General features: G+C 38.6%; 1 protein-coding gene across 1 annotated transcript in view; it reads right to left on the bottom strand.

Annotated features, from left to right (window-relative positions):
* akap9 (A kinase (PRKA) anchor protein 9) overlaps positions 1–22,155 on the bottom strand; it is a 105,273-nt gene that overhangs the window by 33,824 nt on the left and 49,294 nt on the right. Inside the window, exons 21-27 of the mRNA XM_036145261.1 lie at positions 20,350–20,540; positions 10,744–10,906; positions 6,440–6,534; positions 5,673–5,790; positions 4,868–4,906; positions 2,732–2,964; positions 548–667 (exon numbers count right to left, since the gene is read on the bottom strand). Of these exons, the coding sequence (XP_036001154.1) occupies positions 548–667; positions 2,732–2,964; positions 4,868–4,906; positions 5,673–5,790; positions 6,440–6,534; positions 10,744–10,906; positions 20,350–20,540 (959 nt within the window). The remainder of the gene's footprint in view (positions 1–547; positions 668–2,731; positions 2,965–4,867; positions 4,907–5,672; positions 5,791–6,439; positions 6,535–10,743; positions 10,907–20,349; positions 20,541–22,155) is intronic.

The following is a 22,155-nucleotide window of genomic DNA, read 5'->3' as shown; positions in this document are numbered from 1 at the left end:
ACTTTAGTTCCCTTTTTGCAGTGTGTTGACCTCCAAGAGTTTCCTGACACCAAAAACCCAACTTGTAAGACAATAAACACACCAATTTGGTCACCAAGGTGCTACATTTGCCTGTCTATTGCTGATTGCAAAATACTCTATAATCTGGCCATTTATTTGGACATTTTTAACCTAAAAGCATAATCTGCCAAGACTATACCAAATAGCTAAAGAGAGCAAAAATACGACAAATCAGAACGGCTGATTTACAAATAAAATCACAGAGAGGCATCGTGAAATTCTAAGCTCTATTATAAGTAATCTTTCATTGTTTGTAATAAAAACAGCCATGCTTTGATGCATAAAATAAATAAATAAATACAGTGAAAACGATTTCTTGTATTCAATGAAATGCAACCACCCATTACACAGCTTAGAAACCGCACATGTAGAAAAGAACCAGCTATATCCCCCATCTCCTGCCAAACGCTCCGACTATTTGGCGTCATTCTCAGGCCAGCGAAGGAAACTCAGACACAGCAGCATCTCTTCCAGATCCCGCTCTTACCTCTCGGCTCCTTTGCTCAGAGCCGGCCTGAAGCTTCTGCGGGCTCTTCAGCTGCTGCTCCAGTTTTTGGATCTCCTGCTGGAAGACGTCCCTCTCGTGTTCCCGATCCGCAGCTTGCTCCTGAACGCCAAAACAACAGAGAAGCAGCAGATTTAAAAAACAAGCAAAAAACAAACAGAGGAAACCATTTTAGAGCAAACAGCAGAGCTGAATAAGACTCAATGCAATCTACTGGTTTCCTTAGATAGGAAACCTTTTGACCGATCTGAATGATTTACTGAATTTGATTTTGTGAAGTGCCTTGAGATGACATGCGTTGTGAATCGGCGCTATATAAATAAAACTGAATTGAATTGAATACCTGTTATGTCTGCATAAAATGTTTATGCGCATAAAATGTTTATGCACATAACAGAACGTCTTTCTAATATATTTCCAGTTTATGTGGTTATTCATGTATGTATGTATATTTATTTATAACTGTGCTACTCAACTAACTAAAAATCTAACTTTAACTGTGACATCAATTAACATTTTAACTAGAAATTAAAACGATTAAACAAGTCGAAAGTTTCTTTCAGTCAAAGGGGAGTTTTGCCTGTAGACGAGCTATAAATTTTACTTTTGGATGACTTTTATAATTTAATACATGTATATTTTAAAACATGAGGTATAAATGGGAGGCCCTTTCCCACTGCTGTAAATAACACTAATATAAACTTAACATTAATGCATAAGAGGATAGACATATTTTAGTACTTTAAGTTTTTGTTGCTGAATATTTATTACAGAAAAAAACATCATCCGGGATTATTTCAGATTTATACTTTATTTACTCAAATTTGAGCTCTGGACATTGGCGCCTCCGGTATCCCGGGTGGATGTTGTGGTATGCATTAAAACTCAAGTTGAGCATTTCTTCCTCACTTCCTGGCAACTTTCAGCTGTCATTCTTGCTTTTTTATTTTCCTTTTCCACATATTTGTCAGTGTCAAATGTGGAAATAATTACAATAACCATGAGCTACAAACACTAAGACAATTTAAAAAGGAAAAAAAAAGTTGTAAAATGATTATGTATGGTCTTAGTTTTAAAAGATCCCATTGCTGCTACTTAGTTCAAGTACTGGTGATGGTAACTGATGAGGAAATGAGCATCTGTAGCTGTTTTAGGGTTAAAAAAAAAATACTATTCCTGGAAAATCATTTTCAGAGAGCTGTTTTTGAATTTTCATGCCTTTCCTGTGAATCACGCTTTAGAAGAAGGATCCTGTTTGGCCAGTTTCGTTGGCCTGATTGCGAACCTGCCGTTGTTTTCCTTAAGGCCTGTTCACATTTTAATTTAAAAAGAAACTGATGCACATTCTATCACACTGCAAAAACGGATCTAAAAATAAGCAAAACGTTCTTAAGCATAGTGTTTTTGTCCTTGATCTGAGCAGGTAAATATGATCATTTGCCAATAGAATGAGTATTTTGACCCCTAAATTAAGATAATTAGATATCCTGCACTTGAAATAAGATTATGGAGATGAGTTGTTCCTATTTTAAGTGCACAAATCTTATTCTATTGGCAGATCATCTTATTAACCTGCTCAAATCAAGGTCAGATGCACTAATTTTAAGAAAATTGTACTTATTTTTAGTTCCTTTTTGCAGTGCATTATATTTTTTCTGTAAGGATTGATGGTAATTTTTAAAAGCCTACAAATGGCCTCCTAATGTACTGCAAAAACGGATCTAAAAATAAGTAAAATGTTCTTAAAGTTTATGTTTTTGTCTTAGATTTGAGCAGGTAAATAATATTATCTGCCAATGGAATAAGTATTCTGTCCCATAAAATAAGATAATTAAACATACTGCACTTGAAATAAGATGATGGAGATGAGTTGTTCCTATTTTAAGTGCAAAAATCTTATTCCACTGGCAGATCACCTTATTTACCTGCTCAAATCAAGGACAGATACACTAATTTTAAGAACATTTTACTTATTTTTAGTTCCGTTTTTGCAGTGTGGGAGGCATGTGTTGTTTAGGTTTTTTGCAGACTTCTACTGTAAGAATCTGTGAATCCTTTTAAAACAAAACCCCAAAATGTCAGTTTAACTCTGCTGTGAAAGAATGCAGCAAAATTATTATTTCCAGATAGATGTAAATCTGAGGTGCTTTTTTTTGTGGCACTTACGTCGAGGAACTTCCTGTTTTTGTCCAGCTGTTTCTCCAGGGCCTGAATCTGCTGTTGGAGGTCTCCGGTCTCCGTCTTCTGGGAGTGCTCCAGCTCGATCACTCTGTTCACCTGCTCCTCCAGCTCCTCCTCCAGTTGCTTCACCTGCTTTAGGAGGTCCGTGTTCTCCTTCTCAGCTTGCAGCTGAACCTCCACCTTCTCTTTCATCAGCTTCTCCGTCTCCTCCAGCAGGTCTGCGCGACATGGCGAAGAAGGATGGAACGCCGCGCATTACTAACCAGCTGGGCTAGTTTGTAACGGAGACATTCCCGTTCGATTTCGCCACCGAGATTAAGATCTGAGATGGAGCTGAAGAGTCTGAAGATGGTGGCATTTAATCAGATTAGATGTAACTTTTGCTTTTTGAACCCACACGTTTTTTAAATACCAATCTTTGTCTCACCGTGATCTGAATAATTTGCCCACATCAGACTCCTCCGACATCTCAGTCAGGTTCCCAACAAAAAGAAAAAACCCATTACCAGTAATTAGCCCTCCCCCATCATTCCCAGCATCTCTTCGCCCATTGCTGCCACCAGGCAATATCCCACACTGGCTCAAACCCCACAGGATTAGTGCACAGGTAACAGGGGGATAGAGTGCAAACGACAGGTCAGACACACACAGTTAATACGTGGCAATATCCATGCCTAGTAAGCTTTTTACGGGCAGGGAAGAGTTCCTCCAATCCAGAGAGGCTGCAAACAACATTTACGCTTACAAAGAGAGAGCCAACAATCAGGAGGACATGATGACATAAAGCGATTTGCAAAATCATTCATATCCCTTGAGCTTTTACACACTTTGTCACACTTATTTCCAGAAATGGGGATTGGAATTGATTTATTTTATCTGAAAAATTAGGGCTAAATATTAGGAAAACACGAAACTGCGATATCAACGTTGAAAATTGTGAGGATCTTGATTGGAGATAACACATATTTTCCTCAATATTCACTTTCTCCACTCACTTCAGATTTATAATAATGGCCAATATGAGCTATACCATGTGTGGCCTTAAATGGCAGTATAACTCCATCCACATTGCCAAATATACCATTGACAGGCAGAGCTTAGATATACGCTGAAGCAGAAATAATGGAACTGCAAAAAATGGAACTAAAAATAACTCAAATCTTCTTGAAATCAGTGCATTTATCCTTGATTTGAGCTGGTAAATAAAATGATTTGCCAATGGAATAAGATTTTTGCACTTAAAATAGGAACAATTCATCTCCATCATCCTATTTAAAGTGTAGGATGTCTAATTGTCTTATTTTAGGGGTCAAAATACTCATTCTATTGGCAGATAATCTTATTTACCTGCTCAAATCAAGGACAAATGTAGAAATTCTTACTTATTTTTAGCTGTGTTTTTACAGTGCTCCCCATGTTTCACCATGGAGATGGTTTGAACGATGCTCGTTCAGACGTTCAAAGCTTGGGATATTTCTGTATAACCTGACCTTGCTGTAAACTTATAACTGTCTCCCTGGCCTATCCGCGGTGTTTCTGGGTCTTCATGGTGCCGTTTGTTCACCAATCTTCTCAAACAAACCATTACGCCTTAACATAACAGCTTATTTACTGTATACTGAGAATAAATAACAAAAAGGTGGATTTTCTTTACCGTCAAGTTCATTTATAAAAGGTAACTGATTTGGTCTGGATTTTATTTAGGGATATTAGGTTAAAGGAGGATGAATAACAATGAAATCCAGTGTTTTCTGATTTTTCTTCAGAAATAGTTTTGAAAATAATGCGACAGAATGTGGAAAAGCTCCAGGATGTATGGGTAATTCTGTAAGTATGTACAAATGCCTGCAGATTGGTTTTGTCATGCTAAAATGGGTGCCAACACTGACTCCGGGACATTAAAACTGGACAAAAATCAGTAAAAAAAAAAAATAAAATAAAAAAAGCTGCAGCAGAGGTTAATGGTTATTTTTGAGTGAGTAAGTGAGCCCATGAGCAAGCAAGCTTCAAGCCGTGTCGGTGAGTTGCTGGATCAGGGTTAGAGAGATGCACCATCACTCAGCCAGACATTTTATGAGGACATACAGAGACATTACTGAGCCATGCTCAAAGTGGACACACCTGCTTCAGGTGCTGCAACCATTGCAGCTTCAACTAGGCCTACAGGAGGATGAGAAAGCACACAAGAATTTAACATGCTCTTGTTTCTTTTGCAGATATGGAATGGGAAAAAGAAAGGAAGGCAGTTTTCTTTCTGTACCCTATAAACTGCAGAAAAAAAAGCGTTAAAGAAGCCCTTGTTTATAATTAGGAATACAGAACACTCACCATCTATGAGAAAACATAAGGAAGTAATACCTTTTTTAAAAATAATGGGGGCAAAAACTGCAGAATTAGCATACATACATCACGTCACCTCTTGGGATATATTTGTAGGCTTAATTAAAGTTAACCTCAAGTTTGTTAAAAAATAAATAAATAAATAAATAAATAAAAACACTATTACCCTGAACAGATCGATAACTGATCTGGTGTAACTGTTACTTATTCCTAAACATGTTTTATATATATATTTACATAAGGGGAATAAAACATTTGGACAAAATTAACCTAATACTAATGAAGGAATTACTATTATGAGATAGGCCCCAACAAACCAGAATAAAGGCAATCCTGGAAGTGCAAACTGCTGAGGAGGAAAAAGCTGTTTACTCTTAAAACCCAACGCTGGCTGAACGGCTAAAGGCCTTCACCGATAATTCAACAATCAATTGACATTTCACTGTAAATAACTAACTCCTGATCTTGTGTTATAGTTGAGGAAATCAATTTCCCTTTCAGCTGCAGGTAAAAAAAGCTGCCTTTGAGTAGACACACACAGCCTTGTTGATCCCCCCCACCCCCCTTTCCTCTAGGTGATACGTACGAAGCTCACGCGGCCCCGCCTCTTCCCTCATGGCGTCCTGTTGCCGTGACAGCAGCTCACGCTCCTCCAGCATCTGAAGCCGTTCATGCTCCAACTCGTGCAGCCGGGTACTTGTTACCTGAGTGGAAAATTCAAAATTAGGAGGCCCAGTTTTGCATGCATGTTAACGCTTGCTGACATGTTATTTATATCTCACATGTTCAACTTGGAAATGTGCCTGCTGTCTAAACATCTGATAGACTATCCTGCTACAAGGAAAATTATCTTTTTCCAAGCTTCCCTTTTTTTTTTGCAGGTCTTTATCTCTATCTATGTTTTTGCACATCGCAATCATGCTTGGGCTTGTTTATCTGATTTCCTTTCAGCACAAGATCAGATTGTGACATCTCGTTCAGCAGTGTTTGGTGCCAGCTGGATTTTTTTTTTTACTTTTTCAAAACTAGAAAGTTTTTATCTCCTCGATCAAACTATCTGAATAAAACCAAACTCTCTAAGAAGTCTAAATGCAGCTTCTTAAGGTGCCATTATTTTTATTTTACGATTATTTAGCGGCATTTTTAGCAGCACAGCTTGTTAAAAAAAAACACCACTCTATCACATCTGAGTAAACTAATAGATTCTATGTTTTTTATTATGCATTTAGCATAATCTTGAAGACTTTCTCAGATCCTTAAGTGTCGGCAGCAAATCCTCTGCCGTTAATGTTGTCACAAGTCATTTGCCTTCACAGAGAGGAGTAATTATGTTTCCTCCTCCCTGCAGCTCACCTGCAGCTCTTGCTCGAGGCTCAGCTGGAGCTCTTCCTTCTGGCGTAACTGCTCTTCTAGCGCAGCTCGTTCACCCGTGTAGCCGTCTATGAGACCTGCAAGAGGAGCAAGCTTAGAAAGAAAGCAGCAACTCATGCATGCCCCCCAAAAAACGTTGCGGTTTTGTCCTGCTCCCTTCTTTGTTACAATCACACAACGGAAGGGTTTTTGAATAATTGTGTGAATCCTTTACAGAATGTGCACCAGAGTGACCCTGTTTCTCTCTGGCAATCGCTTATCCCCAGTTTCCAGCAGCTATCTTCCTCTGCATCCTTTGTGAAGTCAACCGTTCAACTACTAAAATATTCAGCTCATGTGCAGCACTGAGTCTACAACATATGATTCATATAACCTTTAATTTTTGAAATATGTGTACTTTTTAATATATCCAGCTTTTTTAAATAAAAAAAGAACCAAGAATCTTCAGAATTCAGGAAAATTGCTGTGATCTTTGAACCTAACGACTTCCACAATATTTAAGCTAGCGACACCATTCCAACTTTAAATGGGTCACGAGAAAATGTTCCCTTACCAATGAATTCCCCTTTTTCTTGTCTTTTACCATTCGAGTCATAATTTCAGTTTTCTATTTTAACACAGTGGCTATAGTTCTACACTCTTAGCTAACATTCTAGAGTTAGCATGTTTGCCAACATTAGCATTTTCAGTAACGCTGGAAAAAATATACACAATCTTTAATAAAAAAAAAGTATGCTATTAGCATAGCAGGTAGAGTTAGCAATTTCTACTTATTATATCAATGCTTTAACTTTCATGGCCTTCCACTAACGGTTCAAAAGCTGAACTGCTTAAACCTTTTCTATAACATAAAACACCTTTGCAGCAGATATTAAGTCTGCCTCTACAGTTCTTTATTTAACAGGTTTCTTCTATATTTGTTTTCTTTTTCAATTTCTGTTAATTTTTTACTTTTCAACGAGTGTTGAGCTGCTTCACTTAAATCTCTTGAGCAAATTGACAAATCCATTCAAGCATCCACACAGCAGTTTCTACAGAAACGCAGTTCTTCTACTTTACTTTGTTGTTCTTGAGGTTGCCATCTAGACGAATTAATGCTTAACAGGGTAAAATATCCAAGGTTACCAACAACAGGAGTTAAAAAAAAAAAAAAAAACATGAGGATGCATGCTTAGTCAAACAAACAATTGCAAATATTTGACCCATTTTGTTTGATGTCTGAGTTGGAAGCACAATGAAATGCTCTATAATTACTGCACTGAAACATCACAGGTCAGCAAGCATTAACCTCTTTCCTGGAAATCAGTTCATAGGAAAAGGAAAAAAGGTATGGATGCTCTAGGAGACTGCTGAAAATCTATCTATCCATTCTTTTCTTCTGTACTCTGCACATTTGGAAAAATGTGCCCAGGTTCTGATCGAGGATATTTTGTTATTTGACGTCTACACTCAGAGGTTATGGTGCCTCCAAAAAGTATTCATACTGTTGAAACTTGCTGTCACAGTACAACCACAGACTTTAGCTGTTGAGCGTGGGGTATTTTATGTGATACACCAACACAAAGACACTTAAATGAGCTTTAAGATATTTACTTTAAAATCAACCTAAAGCATTCTCCTTTGTCACCTGGGATGGAAGTAACATCTCCTATAAAAAAAATTGTCATTTCCATCAACAAAGCCTTTGCCAAAGTTTTCTCCTTTCAAAACTAGAGCTACAGTCTGGAACCACTGTTTACTTCCTGGTTCCTGAGCCAATCATATAAGAGTTCCCTGGGTTCCCAAAACAGAGCACAGCATTTGGTGATTTATTTTGGCAAACAAGTAGTAGCCTGCAAACATGGAAGCCAGTAAGAGAAGCAGACCAGAAATAAAACAGAATACATTATATACCTGTCCTGTAGAAGTAAAAATTCAACGACTCGGCGGGTGTCCGTGAAAGGCATTGTGTCCGTGTCATTATTACTTATTGTTCCTTTAAAGTGATATTATTTACAAAATGCTTTAGAAATAAAAATCTGAAAACAATGGAACACAATTGTATTCAGGCCTTCTTACTTTGATTAGCCAACATAAAATACAATGCAACCAACTGCCTTCAGAAGTCACCAGATTAGTAACAAGATGCCACCTGTGTGTCAAAAAGGTATAAAACAAAATCCAACAAAGAGTTTGGCGAGACTATGATACAACCGCAAACCTAGCAACATATAGCAGTCTATTTAAAACTGACATGTTGGGAAATGAGAGCTTTAATCAGGAAACTCTGGAGGAGCCGCAGAGATTCAAAGCTCAAGAGAGAGAATCTGCTAACAGGACAAACCGTAAGTCACACATTCCACAAATCTGGTCCTCATGAAAGAGAGGCAAGCAGAAAGCCATCGCTGAAAGAAAACTTTATGAAAAGAAAGAAAAGAAAACTGTGTGGAAGAAGGATGTTCGCGTTAGATGAGACCAAAATTAAACATTATGGCCTCCATTCACAACGTTATGTCTGGAGGAAGTGAAACATAGAGGTGGGAACATCAAGGTTTTTTTCCAACAGGGAAAGGGAAGCTGATCAGCATTAAAGGGTAGATGGGTTGAACTAAATACAGTAAAAATCCTTCAGGCTGTAAGAAACTAATGACCGAGGCGGATGTCTCACATAAAATCCCAGTTGAACATACCAATTTATTTAGCTGTAATGTGACAGAATGGGAAACGGTTTCAAGGGGTATGAATACTTTTGCGAAGCACTGTAGTTGCCAACTGCGAGACAACAGAACACAAAGCTTTATGCAAAGTTTGCCTAGGGCGGGATCTTTGTGATACTCAGCTGTCAGATACATGTAATTTAACCCTGAAAAAAACCCATAAACCAACAGCTGCAGAGAGCAGAGTTGGGACACTACTACCGTCTTTAATCAACAATAAAGTTTAGCAGCTAAAGTAATAGATTATATGTTGTAATCAGAAATGAGCAGGTCCTGTTTGTGACATTTAATATCTTCCATCTTCTTTCCAGGCTGAACCTAATTCGAAACCAGTTTGAAAATGCCCCACCCTGGAGTTTTTACCTAGATCCTCCAACAATAGTGCAGGTATTTCTCTTTCAGGTCATCGTACAATAAGCCCAGCTGCTCTAAAGCTCCCAACCAGTCAACAAAGAAACAAAGCAGGATGTTCAAACCAGTTTTCATTTGACAGATCAGGTTTACATACCCAGTGTAGCATCTTCAAAGGAATTTGGTCTAAAGACATCATGTTATATTTCGCCATGTAATTTGTTTAAAATAAATAAATAAATAAAACACAAAAGTGAGAATTTATAATACTGTGCTCATAAAAAAAAAACAAAAAAAAAAAAAATAACTTTAACTAAAAGTTCAACAGCTTCTTCTTTGATGGCCTGTAGATGTACAAAGCTATTTTATGACAGCAAACATTTGCTGCTCCTCTACAAGATTAGAGCGAGCAAATAGAGAAACAGGATCCCTGTCTTGTAAAAGACAATCCAAGATTAGAAAGGGCCATAATCACATTTCTGTTAGGTGTATCTACAAAGCGAAAGAGAAGGAACTTATTGTTCTGTGTGATAACCAAAGAAGAAAGTGTAAGAGACGGGTCTGGAGTGTGTTGGCACAGTTGACCCTTAACCGACCAGCTGCTTCTGACATGAATGGAACAGTTTACCTCCTACAGAAATAGATGCACATAATAAATGACTTATAAACTTATAACTATAAACTTATAAATATAGATAAATAAATTAGTTTTCTGTCTTGCAGAAGATCCATTCTTAAATCAGTTGTTGCATTGATGCAGGATGTCACTGAGTTATTTTGGCCTGGACAGGACTCATAATCTGTCATAGTTCACAAGAGTTAACTTTCCAAATCTGAAGTTGATTAATGAAAATTGGATGTAATGCAAAAGCTTTGAAAAATGTCCAAATTAACCTGATTCTATAAGAGATTTTAGCATTTATATGACTGTTTATTTCCATATTTTATCCAAATACATAATTGCCAAGTGTAATAAACATATTTGCAACTGGGAAGATATAGAAAGAGTGAAGGAATGAAATGCCAACATGTGGGCAAGAAATATTTTTACAAACTGATATGAGCTGAATACTCTTCATGAGACCTACAAGCGCTTGATGTATTTTTGAACCCGATGAAAGACAACCAATGCTTAACTCAAAACGTTTCTCAGTGCACGCTGAGAATTATTCTTGGATAAAAAAAAAAAAAAAATAAAAAAAAATAAATAAATAAATAAATAATTAAAAAAAATCGAACCCTCAGCATGATGCAGTTCCAGAGCCAGCTGCTCCCGGGCTCGAGCCTCCTCCGTCACCCTCTCCTGCAGCTCCTCCTGCTTCTGCAGCAGCTCTGTGATCTCCTGGTTGTGGCGGAAGGACTCCCGCATCAGCTCGGTCTGGGTCAGCCGGGCATGTTCCAGCTACAAGAAGACAGGGAGGATAGAGTGTCACACAAGACGGGAACTTAGTGACCAAAAGGACTGAGCCTTTACAGCTGTCAAAATCTCTCCAATTCCACGATCGGACTGACGTGTTCGGATTGAAAATTTTAAAATAATCCTAATATATAGTTTCTATAGGCATAAAGTCAATTAGTCCGATCAAGACTTACATCAACATGCACAAGGTTTTCTTTAAAGTACAAACCAATTGTCATGCACAAATAAATTTCCCGAGAAAACCACAGAAGTCAATTACATACACAAACAAACAAGGAAGTGTGTTCGTTATGTGTGTTCTTAGTACCCAGAATGTACCCACACCAGATTCTAGAACGATTAAGATGGTACTGCACTCCCCAATAAAGCTGCAGGTACAGGAACCTGCATGCCAGGATGAGAGTCATGGCACACACACATGCACAATCAAGGCATTTTGCCTCGATCTGAATGACATGATCGAAGTGTTTAGACAGAACTGGCAGAAATCATCCACCTCGTTACGAATGCAATTTCATTCCGATTGAGCTTAATCCGATCACAATATTCTGTTTGGAGTGTTTATCTGACACATTTTTATTCCCATCGGCTAATTATTCTGAATACTTATAACTACATAAACATAGCTAGAGTAATATTTTAGGCAATTAGTGTGCCACAGCAGTATTTTCTGGTCAACTTAATACTGTAGCAATCTTTAATTATTTGATTGTTGCAGATATGGCTAAGCACCTCTATTGAAGTTATTTCCTGTCAAAGTGTGCAAATGTAAATGATGTGACATCAAAATTTAGGTTCAGCACCTAAAGATTATCAGACATGTAGAAAGAACAGCAGATGTGGATAAAACATGGAAGACAAAACAAATGAGTAAAAACTTAAATTACAACGACCCTGTAAAAAACTATTATTATTATTATTATTTATCTATTTAATCAGGACAGTGCACATTAATGAACAATCATGTACTCTTGTACAGATTGTAAATGAGCCAGATTATAGCATAGATGCTAATTTACATCTGTCGTCCTGAGGCAGGAACAATAAAAAAACAACAACACAAGATAACAAAATACAATATCAGTCAAAATACTAGACACACGTTCAAACAATGACAAACAATCCATTTTGACCCAAATAGATGGGAATGTTTCAGAGGATCCAGTTTAGTAAAATTAAAAGCAGAACGAATGATTATTTCCTTTTTTTCTTTGTAGTCTAAAAACTCTGACCTTTTATTAATTAATTTTAGACAAAGTGATCTGATTAACTGCCACAAATTAAAATGTTCAATATTTTCTGAGAAGTAAACAGGATCTTGGTGAATAGTCAACTGTAACAAATTCATCATGTTGTAACTTATAGCAGTATAATTTAACATACGCCGACGCATCACATTTGATCTTTAACCTACTGGAACTGTCCCTGTCAGATATTTAGGTGTAGCAATAAAAAAACTCTTATTCCACACAAGTGGGGTCCTGGAAAGGCCAAAATATGACTGTTTTAATACTAAAAATATAAAAGTTACTGGTACATGAATGATTTATAAAACTCAGAAAGCGCCTAATCATGGATTAGCAATACCTGTTAATATTGCTTGGTGTGCCAAACCTCGAATGTGCACATGCTTGAAGCTTTGAATGGTAAAATACCCCAGCCATTAGAATGTTGTCAATTTTGACCATTTTCTAGTCTAAGGGATTGTTGTTGTTTTTTGTTTTTTATTGGCACTAGTGGGCTTTTTTTTTTAACAGTAGTCTGACTGTAAATAGGGTTGACAGAGGAGGAAGGCATGGGGTGAAGGTCCACAGATGGGACTGGAACCTGGAAAGCTACGTTTAGGAGTAAAGGCTTCAAAAATGCTCTACTCCTGCGCCACCATTATGTTTAAAAATAATAAAAGAATCCAACCACGTGACGAAAATCCAACACAGCCCCAGTCCAGTGAGAAAGAACCAGCAAACCTACCAAGAAGCCTTTCCCAGACCCAGAAACGTCCCCTGGTCAACTTTGGTTGGGATGAATTTCTTTGTTTGCAGCATTTGCCAAGATTCATCTGTTTATTTAAAGTTTCTCCGTCCATCTCAGACGTGCGTCCAACGTCGCTTAGTTACCTGTAAGTACTTTCTCCTTCATAACCAAGCCAGTTCCAAAACTAAAGTGAGGAACCACAAAACATCCAACAAGCTGGGCTCAGAACCAACAGCTGTAAGTCTCAGCGTTGTCCTACAGCTGAATTAACAGTTGCTTGTTCTGATATTTCCTCATAAACTGAGCTGAGAAACAACTCAGCGAAAGACGAGTCGGTTCCATGAGAGACAAGAGCCCGATTTACCACAGAAAGATACCAAATTCTTTCCGAAGTAGAGGTTCTGATGGATCAAAACTGGGTCTGAGAATTTTCCCCCCCTCTTAGATTAATATAGGCACTAAAACTCAGAAGTAAAACTTCTTTAAACTCTTCATTAATCTTAAGAGTTTAATCAGTATTATAAAATTTGAATTTCTAATCATGAAACTTTCCTGTTGAGCCGCTATTAGCAGTGAAGTTTAGCATTTGTTTTTCATTGACGTTGATACTCATTACATTTCTTTTCTAGTTTTTTTGCTTAGTAAATCTTTAGAAAATAAATTTTAGGTGAATTAATCAGTTTATTTTTTAGACATCAATTCCAGGAGATTTGTCTTGTAATAAATTATAAAAAAATTTATTTTACGGTTGTTTCTAAATGAATCTTAATCCTAAAAAATATAGAGACGGAATTTAATCAGATTAACAGGTTTATTCGCACAACACCAGCAACAAAATCTAAAATGTTTAGAAAACACGTTTTTGTGTGTTGTAACAGCAAATGTTTTTCTTGTCTGAAATACGTTTTCAGCCAAAACAAAGTAAAAAAAAAAACAACAGAAACAAAACAGAATCACATCAAGCGAGATATTTGGCTGACATTATCGGCGTTTAAATCACACTGCTGTCACAACTGGTTTGGCGAAGCTGTTATTGGGCTCCGAGTGTAAAAGTTTATGATAATGAGACAGCAACGCTGCCAGAAAAATTAAACTTATTTTACAAACTGTAAAGCGTACGTGCTGAGCTAACACTTTTGCATTGTGATACGTTAAACTCTCCGTACTATAAAACCTTTCAGTCAGGTGACGGAGGCAACGCTTTACCTGATAAAAATACTTGGAAGTCATTGTAATAAACCTCTATAAACCGCCTGTGCTCTCAGACTCATTTTCCATAGATTTTCATATCCCTCTGAGCAAAGGTCTTATTGTGTTGAGGTGGGAAATGGGAAGCGGTAATGTGAACCTGCCACAGAGGAGAAGTCATACGATCTTTCACCTAATGAATCAGGACAGCCGCTGCTGCTCCGAGCTGCTGTGCTGCCGGCTTCCAAAGACATTCAGCTTACATCACATCTGCGTGTTTGGACCTGAGCTGCAGAAAACCTCCTCCGTCGAGATGAACTCATGAAACATTAACCGTTACCCGCTGGTTAGAAAATGCACAGACCCTCTGCCTAACTTAAACAGCACATTGGTGGGCAGATGGATGCAAACTTACTGTATACGGAGGGGTGGGCAGGGAGATTCTAGATATGACTTTAAGAAGGTGGCCGTTCGTCCTGTGATTGACATGCGAGATCTTAGTCTGGACCACCACGGAGTTTCTCGTGTTCAGCGTGCTGCTCAGCGGGAAGGGTCGAGGAAGGGGTATGCGGGATTCCACCTCGTACACATCTTGGTCCTCCCCCTCCAGCCACGTGCTGCTCTGCATGCTCGAGTTCCTGTAGTTGCGATAGGAATCCATGGCAGCTCCCTATCCGGCTTCATGAAACGGGGCTTCCGCCTGCTACGATCCGTTCGGGCTCAGCCGATTCACTGCGAATGGGAATAAAGTCCAGCGGGAGACGAGCCGGCGATATGTGTTGTGGATAGCTCCGAGCAACAGTCTCTATGTGTTTTGCACACACAGGCGGGAAGGGTAAACATCGTTTGGGAGAAAGGTGACGTTCACGTCATCTCAAATCACACGGACGTCCAGGTGAGCGCGGAGAGTAAAAATCTTCCAGGGAAGGGGAGAGTTTTTATAGTCCCGCAATAAAGCGTCATCCTCGGCAGCCGGTTGAAGCCTGATCCGGGTCCAGCGGACGGAAATCCACTCCGGAACACAGCAGAAAGTGGGCAAACATAAAGCCGAGCATTTCTTCCCTCCGCTTTCCGCGTGTGGACCTCCGCTTCTCGCTCCGCGTTGTCTCTGACCTTCTTTCTTTAGAGTGAAACCATAATACGCCTCTCAGTAAAGCTCACACCCCCCCCCCTCTGCTCTCTTTCTCTCTCTCTCTCTCGTCCTCTGGAGATTCATTAACAATACCGTGACGCTGTAGCAGCCCCAACCTGCATGGGAGCCTCCCAGGGGCCCCTTCTAATTGACTGGTCCAGGCGTCAACCGGGTGAGAACGTAATGACAGCGCTCAGATGGGAAAGTCACTCACTCAAGTCTTTCCTTCCTACTTCCTTCACTGGTTTCTTGCTTTAAATAACGACAAAACGCCAGTACATTACTAGATTGCTTCTGCTTATCCCTAAAGATTAAAACCATGTTGCTCTGAGCCTTTAGAAGAGAGCGCTCTTCCCTACTTCCTGCTCCAAAACGCACAGCAGGATCCTACCCCACCAGAAAAAGTGGGAGGAGAAACCAGGTGTGGCTTCGGTCCTTAAGACCAGTGGACCGGGTAAATTTGCAAACGAGCACACAAATAACCACAGAAGACACACGCCCATTTTTTACTGAAAGCTGTCAAACCAGATTTTCTTCCCTCTCAAGCTGTAAAAATAACCATTTAAGAAGGTTTAGGACGGGCTGAGGCGCTCCCCTCTCGCTCTCCGCCGGAGTTCTGCCTCTGTTTGGCCGTGTCTGCTGCCAAACGAGACATTTCTGTCTCTCGCACAAGCAGGTAAGGGTAGCAAGCATTCAGGGAACAAACACCTACCAAAAAGGGCGAATGATTTACAAGTCGTGGCTCAACAAAAAGACGCTTAACATTCCTGATCGGTCCTGTTACATCAGTCTCTGTTAACGACTTGATGATTCACCAACAAACGGTCAAGACTAATGTACAGCAGATCAATAGCAGCAGGGAAAATCATTGGAGGAACCATTAGAGGCTCCGTTGATTAGACATTTATCGTGTTATCAATGCTGTGTTCTTGGAGAACATGTGTTAGCTGTTATCGCCCATTAACAAGGGGACCATTTTTGAATAAATATTTTCTGATTGCAAGGATTTAATACGTTATCTTAAAGACTTTTTGTGACAAATGAATGCTTTAAGTCACAATCTTCTGAAATGTTCAATATTCTATAGGAAAAACAGTGAGACGTGAAATAAGAACCAAGAAATAAGTGTGAGTGTGTAGTACAAGCAAACATATTAAATATGACCTTTCACCTACAAGAACTGTAATTACTCCTAGTCCCTTGAATGTGTCCTTGCTGAAACAGCAGGCGGTTTTTTATTTAAACTTGTCAGTATGTGTCAAAGTTTTCCTACATGAATGTAAGGTTGGGCAATTGTTATATCTTTTATTACTATAGGGAAAAAATACTGTCACTAGAACATCGGTTTAATGTGACATCGTCACTATAATAGATTTTGTTTGGGATGCTCCCCAAAAACTGGCGAGGATGATGACGTTGTGACTTTTGTCGTTTGAACTTTTTTTTTTTCTGTTGGTACCATGAGAGGCAACAAATATCAACATATTCGCCTTGAGCAATACTTAATGTGGCTGGTGGACTGAAGTATCCCTGTTGATAATGTTTTTGTAATGCACTATTGGTTTTAGTTGGGCTTTGGCAGTTTTAAATTATTATTATTATTATTATTATTATTATTATTATTATTATTATTATTATTATGCTTTTATGGTTACTGCAATAAATGTCACAAAATAATAAAACTTTAACGTATATATGTGTTTTTATTTAATATAATAACTAAATATTTGAAATTTACAAAAAGCTTTAGCAAAAAGAGAGAGAATATCACATTATCTAGTGATAATATTGTGTTGATATTTTTGGTCTCTCTTTAATCTGAACAATGTGTCTTAGAAAAAAAATGACAGACTTAATTACTATTGGCTGTCGCATTAATCCAAGTCTCCACGTCTTACTCCGATTGGCTGATCAGCCTTCTTGATGTCTCCTTTCCAGGAAGCTTTGTTTACCAAGGAGCAAGCTTTGGAACCAGGGAAACCATCAACAAAAATTCTTGCCAAATTGGATCAAAGCCAGGAGTGCAAAATGTTTTTGTTTTTTTTCCAAAGTGGTTCTGAATCCAAAGTGGGAAACAAAGAAGACAACCAACCACTTGGACCAGAACCAATAGGGGTCAGTCTCAGAGTGACCTTGGGGGCAGACAAAACAACTACAGAAATGACGGCTATCCCTGTAGCTGAGAAAAATAAAAGTTGGTTCTGAAAAAATAAACATCTGAACCAGTTAAGAACTCCTTCCAGCTTTATCCCAGGCAGTTCTGGTGTTGAACACTGACACGCCAAGCATGGTTCTAAGATTCATTCTCCCTTTTATTTCCCATCTTAGATAAAGAGGGAGGAAAATTAGGCTGTAAATCAATGCCTAAAAAATTGTGATAAATCTCAGAATTTGTCCAGTTAAATTGGTATTTTAAGCGTCCAATCCGTCCATAAACTTTAAGGCATGCAAATGCAGAATATCATCAATTAATAATAAAAAAAAAAACTTAATACTAAAACAAATCTTGAATGAATTTAAATCATTTCTGGATCCTGCTGATTCTTCTTATTACTCATGATGCACAAAGACGACTAAAAACACGGTTCAATAGATTTACTCAATAAATTAGGGCTGAACAATTAATCGCATTTTCAATATAATCGCGATTTTAAAAAAAAAACGCAATTTCCAGCAATTTTTGGCTATGTAACAATAAGTGAATCAGACGCGTCCTTTAGGTGTCGGTAAAATGTTTAAAGTGGGTTTGCCTCAACATGGAAGGGAAGACAGTTGCAGCAGTGAGATAATCTAATTTTATTACTTGTTTTAGAGTTTATATAATCGTACATAGCATTAAGTACAGGTCAATCAGTTTAATACATAGACTTGTTTGTTGGTTGCACTTTATGTTCAACAAGGATTGATCAATTAATAGCTGTTCTCTTGAATAATATTCTGATCAATAGAAATATTAAAAGTTCTTGTTTTAAATAGTCCTTGTTTACAAACATCTTTACTTAGAGGCCATTTTTGTTGCTTGTGGTTAATGCGGCGAAAAGTCAAAATTGCAATTTTGGTTGAAATATATTGTAGGCAGAACGCGATCATTTCTGCACCAAGTTTAGATGCTGCGGGTCTTTTAGCAACTAATTTGCACGGCGAGGAAACAAATTGATTTGTTATTTGTATACGTTTAAAAAGACATGATAAATTAAACTGTGGAAAAAATTGCATTAAATCGCAATATTAAGAAAAAAAATCGCAATTAGATTATTTTCCAAAATCGTTCAGCCCTAAAATAAATCATCCACTCTTGATGCATATGATACCTAAACAGCAGTGATGCACGGCCTCACGTCTTCAAAGTTATTTTTAGACCACCAAGACTGAACCCATTTCAGCGTGAATAACACATGCACTCCAGCCAGAGGGCGGGATGAGTTGTGCAGCCAGTTACTGTAACACACTCAATGGCCTAGTTAAACTGGCCCCGTCCCTGTGGGCCGACACAGGACGCAGCGGGGCCGCTACACGGACACCCTGCGGGGGTGGAGCTGCTCCGCGAGCCCGCACCAGGATAGGCTGCCTGGCCAACACAAAAAGCTCTGTTTAAATACAGCTCGTATCTACAGGCAACCACTGAGAATGAGGCAGCTCTTTTGTGTGTGAATGCTAGACACATTCTGCCATCTCATCCACATTATGTCTCCCAATGAACAGGCGCAGAAACCCACAGGTGGGGTGGGGGGGTTAACGCTGTTTTGAAAGCCTGAATGTGTCTCTGGATGTTTCTGTTTACTGACAACTTTGAAGCAAAAACCAGATGGGATCATTTAGCCAGAGCCTGTAGCAGTTTGTTTCTTTGTTATTGTATCAGTTCATTTAAAATGCGTCTGAAAAATTAAGAAGAAAGAAACCAATTAAATTAAGGTGATTCATGCAGACATTAAAATTCAGGCTCAGGAATATTAATGTGATCGAAAGTTTTTTTTTTTTTTAGGATCTTAAACATTATCTCCCCCCCCCCAAGAAAACTGAAAAGAAGGAACATTTTTAAGAATCCTTTTGAACCTCCAGATCATCTAAGTCGATCAGGCAAGATCACGGGCTGTGTGCTTTCAAAGCACGCGGCAAGGATTCTGGAATCAAAGGGGTGTGGCCTACCACTCCCTGGATTCAGCCAATCAAGATGCACAAAACGTGTGTGTGTGTGTGTGTGTGTGTGTGTGTGTGTGTGTGTGTGTGTGTGTGTGTGTGTGTGTGTGTGAACTCTCAATGCATTCTGAACTTTAAACGCAGATCCAAAGTTGTTGTCCATCTCAAATGTGATCAGATTTGGGGGCGACTGTGGGTTGAGTAGTTGTCTTGCAATTGGAAGGTTGTGGGTTCGAATCCAGCTTCCCCTTGTCACATGTCGATGTGCCCCTGGGCAAGGCACTTAACCCCGAGTTCCCTACTGAGCTGTGTATCGTGTATGAGTGTGTGCGCGTTAGTGAGCGCGATTGGGTGAATGTGGCTCTAGTTTACAGCGCGTTGAGTAGTCAGTATGACTGGGAAAGCGCTTTATAAATTCAGTCCATTTACCATTGAGCAGCTGATTAATTAAATTCTCAGACTGGACACAGTGGGAGACAACCTGGTGTCTCTGCTCTGTTTGCACCTGTAGACTCAAGCTGTTTTGTACCAAACCATATCACTGTGTCACAATTATTCCCACTTTAACCTTTCCGCTCATGGTCACATACATGTCTGTGGCAACCTCCCTAAGTGGATAAGAGGTGTAACAGGGGTGGGTCAGCTTTGACCCCCATATTCTTAGTTAACACCATTCACCTGATAGAAAGACTATTAAAAGTTTTTGATGCTAAAATGTTTGGTTGATTTCTCAGCGTAAAAGTGATTCAGCTCCTTAGAGAAAGATCTGCCCCATTGTGTACAGCAATCAAAGGGTTAGCCACTGATTCTCAAATGGACAGAGGTCTGAACCAGGACTACATTGCCCCATTTAACCAGACTGCTGCTGCTTCAACTATATTCTACTAATTCTTGTCCTGGCTCCCAGTGATTGAGGTTAAACTTGATATAGGGACACAAATTATATGTGTAAAACTGATCAATGTGAATTCTGACACAAATGATCTGTTTATACCTGGTTAGTCGTATCTGTGATGGTCATTAACATCTTCTCCATGGCTGTCTGAAGTCGTCTGCTGATGCCCAGAAAATATTCCTCGTACCCGGCCTGAGATTCTGTCCCAAGGAGCAGCCCGTCCATCACCTGCTGGGGCATCTCCAGAACCTCCAACTTACCAGACCAGAACCCCGTGTTGCCACCGGTTTCTGTTGAATCAGACAACAGAAATGTGTTTTATTTGTATGAAATTATTACTTTCTAAAAGCCTTCTTGCAGAAGGTGTGCATCATACTAACAAAAGCACAATAACAAAAGCATGTTGACTACGTCATCGCTACGGCATACAGGCTAATCAGGTTTACGAAATGAAGTTTCACAACAATATTTATGTATAACTCATAAACCAGAATGACCGGAATGTAAATAGGTGCTCATGACCTCTGGTTTAAATGGGAACAGCAGACACAGTAAGGTGGGTTTATGCAATCCACATTTAAATATTAACCTTCTTATTTTCATAACACATCACAGCAAAGCAAAGGGTAATTAACAGCTAAGCTGCACAGGCTGTCAGTTCAGAGACTAAAAACAGAGCAGAGCCCTAAAGAAATGGATGCCTTCAAGGGTATATTGGCTGATTTGTGCAGGTATCAATTAAATTAGCTGTATATAAAGAAATTCTCAAACATTACAAATGCAAAACACCAATTAAGTTAAAATATTTCAGTAATTAATGAGGGTTAATGTGGATTAGTTGTTGCACAGGCCCGTTAATTTACAGGAAAATTGGTGCCAAATTGGTGTCAAGTGTATTTCCATGAAGACAAAGATTAGATTAACCGTCGTCTGTGCTGCATATACAAATGCAGATATATAATTCAGTAAGCTATGACCTTAATTTGCATGTAGGTATGTGATAAAACCAACTGTTAACCGCTTGTAACCCACCAGAAACGGTACTTCATCAAAAAGTGCTTAGTGAAAGTACGTAACATGACATGTTATATACTTTCACCATAGGCAGCAATGAGGAAGAACAAGATTTGGTGGAAATTGGTACTGGAGATAAACAAATGTCAAGTAAAATAATTTTAAGTGATTAAAGCAGCAGCTATATTTCCAAATACCCATTTATTGTAAATTAATGTTGGTACACAGAGATGGAGAGAGAGAGATTATGACAATTTAATAAACCCAATTAAACAAGAATTATTTCTTGTCGAGCAGCAGATTGAGCATTTTCTACAAGCGGACCATAATTTTTGATTAATTAAGGCAGAAATTGTTTTAGCGTCTGGGGAACATTAAATTAGTTAACTTGATGAAATGAGACGCTGTCTCTTTCACTTTCCTGTCGTCATTTGTGTCGAATCTGAATTAAGGAATTATCTGTCCACTGTCTTATTTGCATGTCAACGTGTTGAGTTTGTTTGTGATAACAGGAGACATGCCTGCATGTACCGTCTGATTATGTGCTTTTTATCGTGCAGAAAGAGAAAACAGACAGACATCATGATATCCTTGGTTATACATTATGTAGAGAGGATAATATTTGGAACAACGCTGCTTAGATAACAGTTGCCAGAAACACATTGGTCTGAAGTAAGTGATCGCTGTATTTGGTATTTTAGAGCAGTGCAGCTTCCAACATTATATTAGGAATGGGGTTTAAATCTGATTTCCTTTAATAGCCTAAATGTTTTTTTAGGTCTTCCGGTTTATTTTATAAGTTCATAAAACCCCATAAACCTGATTGGAGATTGCTCCCTGAGTATCTCTCTGTTTAGATCTGGTCGAGTTAAAATGGACAACAAATGAAGG

This window comes from Fundulus heteroclitus, chromosome 13, assembly GCF_011125445.2.
Source record: "Fundulus heteroclitus isolate FHET01 chromosome 13, MU-UCD_Fhet_4.1, whole genome shotgun sequence".
Taxonomy (NCBI): domain Eukaryota; kingdom Metazoa; phylum Chordata; class Actinopteri; order Cyprinodontiformes; family Fundulidae; genus Fundulus; species Fundulus heteroclitus.
This window is presented reverse-complemented; position numbering and strand designations above follow the sequence as displayed.